This window comes from Salpingoeca rosetta, assembly GCF_000188695.1.
Source record: "Salpingoeca rosetta unplaced genomic scaffold supercont1.6, whole genome shotgun sequence".
NCBI classification, from domain to species: Eukaryota; class Choanoflagellata; order Craspedida; family Salpingoecidae; genus Salpingoeca; species Salpingoeca rosetta.
The window spans coordinates 404028-410422 of record NW_004754928.1 but is presented as its reverse complement, the minus strand read 5'-3'; the positions used below and the strand labels follow the sequence as shown (position 1 = coordinate 410422).

General features: G+C 55.1%; 2 protein-coding genes across 2 annotated transcripts; one reads left to right on the top strand and one right to left on the bottom strand.

Annotated features, from left to right (window-relative positions):
* Positions 1–21: 21 nt before the first annotated feature.
* On the top strand, positions 22–1057 carry PTSG_02652 (mbre TPR repeat protein; the record flags this gene model as incomplete). Its single annotated transcript, XM_004996094.1, has 2 exons — positions 22–60; positions 161–1057. The coding sequence occupies 2 exons, from the start codon at positions 22–24 to the stop codon at positions 1055–1057; spliced, it is 936 nt and encodes a 311-aa protein (XP_004996151.1).
* A 524-nt stretch (positions 1058–1581) lies between these two features.
* On the bottom strand, positions 1582–4136 carry PTSG_02651 (uncharacterized protein). The gene has a single exon (XM_004996093.1). The coding sequence runs from the start codon at positions 4106–4108 to the stop codon at positions 1589–1591; it is 2520 nt and encodes an 839-aa protein (XP_004996150.1). The 5' UTR covers positions 4109–4136; the 3' UTR covers positions 1582–1588.
* Positions 4137–6395: the final 2259 nt, after the last annotated feature.

Sequence of the window (6395 nt, the reverse complement as noted above, 5' to 3'; positions counted from 1 at the left end):
GAAGTCATTCGTGGAAGGAAGATGAAGACAGGAGACATCTCCCAAGAGTTGCACCAATGTGTAACCGAGTGGGATTAGTCATGCATGACTTCGGAGAGCACGATAGCGCGGAGACATTCTTCAGCAAGCGTTGGGTGTAGAACTGCTCATCTTCGGAGAGAAGCACCCCGACACCGCAACCACCTACAACAACCTGGGCCTTGTGTACTTCAGCAAGTGCCAGTATGACCGTGCCATTCACTACTACCAGAAGTGCCTGCAGATCAAGCTGGACACGTTGGGGGAGAAGCACCCCGACACCGCAACCACATACAACAACCTGGGCCAGGTGTACGACAGCAAGGGCGAGTATGACCGCGCCATCCACTCCTACCAGAAGTGCCTGCAGATACAGCTGGACACGTTGGGGGGACAGCACTCGGAAACAGCTAGCACATACAACAACCTGGGTGGTGTGTACAACAGCCAGGGCCAGTACGACCGCGCCATCTACTACTACCACAAGTGCCTGCAGATAGAACTGGACACGTTGGGGGAAGAGCATCCATCCACAGCAACCACATACAACAACCTGGCCAGCGGGTACACCCGCAAGGGCGAGTGTGACCGCGCCATCCACTACTTCCAAAAGTGCCTGCAGATCAAGCTGGATACGTTGGGGGAGAAGCATCCCTCCACAGCAACCACATACCACAACCTGGGCCACGTGTACCACAGCAAGGGGGAGTACGGGAAGGCATTGACTGTGGTGCAACAAGCAGTTAGCATCTGGCTGGACACACTTGGCCCGGACCACCCACACACCAAGATGGGACAGCAATCCTTGATTGCGCTGCTTCTGCAACAACCTACTGGGCCATCGACACAACAGCAAAAGTCCACCGCAACTCCCTCTGCTCAACAGCGACAACTCCCCACACAACGCAACCTCCTGCTTCGCTTCATCTCCGCTCAAGCCGTCCACCGATCCTCTGCGGCGCGTCGAAACCTGATCCTGCGCTTCCTCTGCTCAGCACTGCATGCACACATGTCCCCAGCCTCTGCGGGGCGAGACTGATGGCGCACTCACTTTCCGACACCACCTGCTGACACCCCTCGTCTCTTTGCTGTTATATACTCGCTGCCTGGCACGACCTTGACCTAGCGCGTTTCTTCGCTTCGTTCCAGTACCTCACCAAAGAACATCATCTTGTCCCCCCTTTCTATGACACGTGCATGTCGTGTCACGTTTACTGTGGTGTCGTGGTTGAAAGGAAACACTTGTGAACCCTGTCTCCAACAGACACAGACACACGTGTCCCACGAGTCAAGAATGTTGGCGTCGATACAGTGGCCAGCGTATGCACTGAGCATGAGACAAACGAGCAGCAGTGAGCCTTTGAACCATGGACAATGGAGAGAAAGCTTGGTGGCACGAGGAGAGGACGTTGGTGGAGAGATGGGGCAGAAGCGGAAAGCGAAACGGGGGAGAGACGTTGAAGAGATGATCAAAGTCAAGCGAACCAAACACACACACACACACACACACACACACACACACACACACACACACACACACACACACACACACCGTCGCACCCTCACGCCCTCACAACCTGTTCTTCCTCCCCCTCCTGAGCACGGCCATCATATCCTCTGGTGTTCGGTTCACCAGCACCACCTCCGGCCACGACCACCGCTCGTCAAAACTGATGCAGTCGTGCACCATCAGGCAGCCAACCGACGTCAGCGCACTCAGATCATCGAACACACAACGTTTCAGGACGAGGCAGTGGACGTTGCGGAAGCACGAGAAGTCTATGACTCTGCAGTCGAGAAGTTCGCACATGAACACGCGTTGAATGCGCTGAACATGTAGTGAAAGTGCCGATTTCTTGCGACGGGGATCGCTTGGGTCGTCAAGGTCATAATCGCTTGCCATGATGAAGGCCGTCATCAGCCGCAACCATTTGATTTCACTCACGTCAGCAGCACCCTTACAAGCCAGGAGCGACACGTGGTTGCAGTCCCTAATCTTGCCATGAAGCGTCACCTCTGACAAGTGAAGCTGCCTCCGCCCACGCAGGACATCCACGTCGCGCAAGCGGTGGCAACTGAGGTACAGCAGCGGGACGTTGGCCAAGCACGTGCCGGAAGCGTGTTCGAAACGAACAGAGGGCCTAGCGCCGTGAAGAACTGTGCGACCATACGCACACAACTCCTTCACGCACAGCGGCAGCACGTTCCCGGTCAGAGGGGTGCGGACGTCGTCCAAGCATACGTGCACGTTGTCTGGCACATGCAGCAGGCCGCCCAAGGGGTCGCCGGCACTGGTGTGCAGCATGCGTGCGTTGCGAATCACCAGCTTGTCGACGCGGTGTGCCACGCCAGACAGGTCGACCTCCCACGCCAGACAGGCCGAACTCCTATCGAATTCGAGGTCCAGCACCCGCGCGTGCTCAAACTGTGGAATCTTTGGGTCCCTGCTTTCAATCGCGATCGTGTCGAGGTGTGGTGGAAGCACAAACTCCACATCCATGTTCCAGGAGCCTTGCCTCAGCCAGAAGTGGGTGGCGTTGGGAAGATGAACGCGAGCCGGCATCTCGCCCGTCAGCGTAATGCGCTTGGCGTTGAGCGTGTCAATCTCCAGTGGCGCTTGGTGCATATGAAGCTCCTCCACATCTGCAAGCACAGACTGGTCGTCCACGGTCGCATGGTCAAGCACCAGCGTGCTGATGCCAGCAAGCGGTGTCAGGTCCGCGTGTTGGCTTGTGATCCTCATGCTGTGCAAGCCGGCGAACAGTGCAAAGCTGTTGCGTTCGATGCTGTGATGAAAATTGATGCCGCCGACGTTGGACACTTCGCCTTGGAGGGTGGTTTGCTCGGACGATATGCTGTGCCATCGGATATGTCCAATGTCGCGAAAAGTGACGCTTTCCACCATATGGAACATGTCCTGCAAGACAAGCGTGTTTGCGTTGCACATATTTAGGGAGGCCAACGGTGCTGTGGTTGTGATGTCCAATTTCTCTGCACGTGCACCACCCAACGCTGTGGAACGCAGCTCGTTCAAGCGGTCCACATCTGCTTGGCTGTTGAACTCGACCGTGGCATAAAACAGGGCGGGGTGTGGCTGCTGCGGCTGCTGCTGGTGCTGCTGGTGCTGCTGGTGCTGGTGCTGGTGCTGCTGCTGTTGTTGTTGTTGTTGTTGTTGTTGTTGTTGTTGTTGTTGTTGTTGTTGTTGTTGTTGTTGTTGTTGTTGTTGTTGTTGTTGTTGTTGTTGTTGTTGTTGTTGTTGTTGTTGTTGTTGTTGTTGTTGCTGCTGCTGCTGCTGCTGCTGCTTTTCTTCCTCCTTCCTCTCCTCCTCCTCCTCCGCCTCCTTCTGCGCCTCTGCGCCTTCCTTCCTCTGCCTCCTCCTGCGCCTCTGCGCCTTCCTCCCTCCCCTCCCCTGTCGCTGCCCTGCACGTCCTGCGCCCACTGCAGCAGCCCATGCTTTGATGTTGCGTATGCATTTGAATGTGATGCGTCCGTGCTGAGCAAACTGCTGCCAAAAGTCGTCGGTTGAGGGTCGAATGCTTTTCAGCCGCGCTTGCAAGAAGGGGAGGTCGCTGGCCCAGGTCACGCCGAGCCGGGAGTAGGCAAGGAAGCGGTTCTCCATCCACACCATGATGCTGTCACTGCCGCCACTGTCCTCGCTGCTGTCCTCGTTGGTGGTGTCCTCACCGGTGGTGTCATCAGGGGTTCTTCGCACCCGCAGCGGTGGGAGGAGCGCGGCTTGAAAGGTGTCGAGCCAATCTGACACGGTGGGGTAAGGGTCGTTCTCAAACTTCAGGTTGGAATATGCGGGCACGGAGCCTTGTGCGCCAAAGTGGCTTCTGTCCTCCACATAGCTGTACCTGAGTTTCTTAGCACTGATGGCCTGTTCCAGCACTTTCGCAAGGTACCATTTGGGCACGGCCCAGGGCAAGTCATGGTACAGCTCGCGGCAGGTGAACATCAGGTTGAGAACAGCGCGTGCCTTGCCGTAATCTGCCTTGTGTCTCACGTCAAACCCCTCGAGCGTGCCCGACGCATCGTCGCCGTCTGGCATCGACATGACGCGCGCAGCCACCAGCTTCCAGCACTCCATGTTGTGTGTGTGTGTATGTGTGTGTGTGAGAGAGAGAGAGAGAGAGAGAGAGAGAGAGAGAGAGAGTGTGTGTGTGTGTGTGTGTGTGTGTGTGTGTGTGTGTGTGCTGTGTGTGTGTGTGTGTGTGTGGTTGGTTGACATGCGTTGGTTGGTTGACGAAAGTCTATGAATGATGCGCACAATCCTCCGAACTTGAAGTGGCAAGTTTGTGTGTTGTGCTCCTTCGCTGGTTGGTTGGTCTGGTTGGTTGTGGCCACTGCACACGACGATGATGGGTGCGTGTTGACATCTGATGATGATGCTGATGATGATGTTTGGTGTGCTGGCAGTGGTTCTGTTACCTCTGCTGTCACAGTGATCATGTACACGAAAGTGTGTAGAGGTGGCGATGGTGGCGACACAGAAGGCGGGAGAAGGGCTGACATGATGAGAATGATCCTGTGCATGTGTGTGTGCGTGTTGTCAAGTTTGCAAGCGTTGACCCTCTCCACCTCTCCACCTCTCGACTACTGTTGCTCACACCGACCTGAACCACCCAATCAAACAGCCATTCATTCGACAGAGATCAAACGAGCCGCAATGTGCCCAGTGTCGCATCGCTTCGTGGAAAGGGATCACACCGCATCTGTTGTTTGATCCATTGGACAATAGTTTCCACATGAGAGAGGAACCATCACCACCACCACCACCACCATCAGCAGCAGCAGCAGCAGCAGTGATGCTGGTGAGCTTCCATGCAGCATCACAGGAGGCTCTCCTGCAGGAGATGGCGTGGGCAAGGAGCTGTGTATGGATCCAGTGCTGATGTGGGTGGTGGTGGAGGGCGAGAGCTGGCACGGCGTGCTCAAGGTTTGATTGGGCAAGAGACGAGGGAGGACGAGGAACGGATGTCATTGGGCCACCATGAGCAGAAGGACAGCGTTTGCTGGATGGTGAGTTGTGTATGTGTGTGTGTGTGTGTGTATTGGGTTGCGCGCGCGCGTGTGTGTGTGTGTGTGTGTGTGTGTGTGTGTGTGTGTGTGTGGTGTGTGTGTGTATTGGGTTGCATGGGCTGTACATATTGTGTTCTGTTGTGCCTTATGTGTGCTTTCAGGTGGATACTTGTGCTTTTCTCCCCACTCCTCACGGTATTTGTGACCCACAACACACATGTTGCGTTGTTCAAGTGCATGGCGCAGGTTAGCAGGTCTGGAGAGACCCCAAGGACCACCACGTTACTGAATTGCTTGTGTGTTGTTGGTGGGAGGGCAAGGACGCGTTCATGGTGTGTGCCTGTGTACCTTCTGTCGCGCATTCTTTCGTGTTGTTAATTGCTGGCACCAACACCATAAATCATGCCTGACGACCCCTTGATGGCACCTCTTTGATTGCGTGCGTATCAAAGTTCCTTCAACACTTCTTGTTGTGGTGACAATACAAGAGTGGCTATGCATCAGCTTGCGCTCAGCACATCAGGTCAGCACTGTTCCATGTACTCAGAGTGGAAAAGTGCAAGTCAGCACACAGAGAGGAGATCAAGAACACTGGGTCGCCTGCACTCGATGAGCTGCTGGGCTGGTGTGTGGCATTCATCATACCCATGCATTTATGCTTGAGGTTGTCGCGGCGTCGACTGCCCACTCGAGTGAGTGAGCACGTCAGAGATCCTGAGATCAAGAGTGAATGTTTGATCTATGTAGTGATCTGTTGATTGACCATGATATGAGCGATGATGACCTTGTTGCATGTCTCATTTCGTCCAACTAGCGTATTCTCGACCGCAGCTTTCTCAAACGAGGGCAAAGTCTTCCTGCCACCACCAAGAAGAAGACTTTACACACCATCAACGCCAGGATCATAAGATCACAGTCACACACACAGACCCTCGCTGACAACAGGCTAGTCTTTAAAGTCCTCAGTCGTCGTTGCCATCAGGCCATCAGGTGGGAGGGGGCGTTGCCCAACCAACTGAACACTCACCACGCCCCTTTCAATTATTTCTTCGTGACATTGCGTTTACGTCGTTTCCCATGTACTCGCTTTTGCGCGTTTTGGCTCTGCGCTGCACACTCCGGCGTGCAGCGCATTTTGTTTGTTTGTTTGCCTGTGCACATGCTTGGCGACGCCCTCACAGCCAACAAACAGACACAGCAGACACAGCGTGCGTTCATTTTACTTCACGCCTCACTTCACCCTCACACCGCCACACCCCACTGTGTCTGCAACCGTCAGCACAGCAAACGAGCAAAGATGGGCTGCCACCAGAGCAAGCTGGCGATGCATGAGGAGCTGGCCGAGGAGCGCGCAA

Bases quoted from the DNA above. Each gene is read 5' to 3' on its own strand.
- PTSG_02651 (XM_004996093.1), bottom strand. From the start codon at position 4,108: ATGGAGTGCTGGAAGCTGGTGGCTGCGCGCGTCATGTCGATGCCAGAC.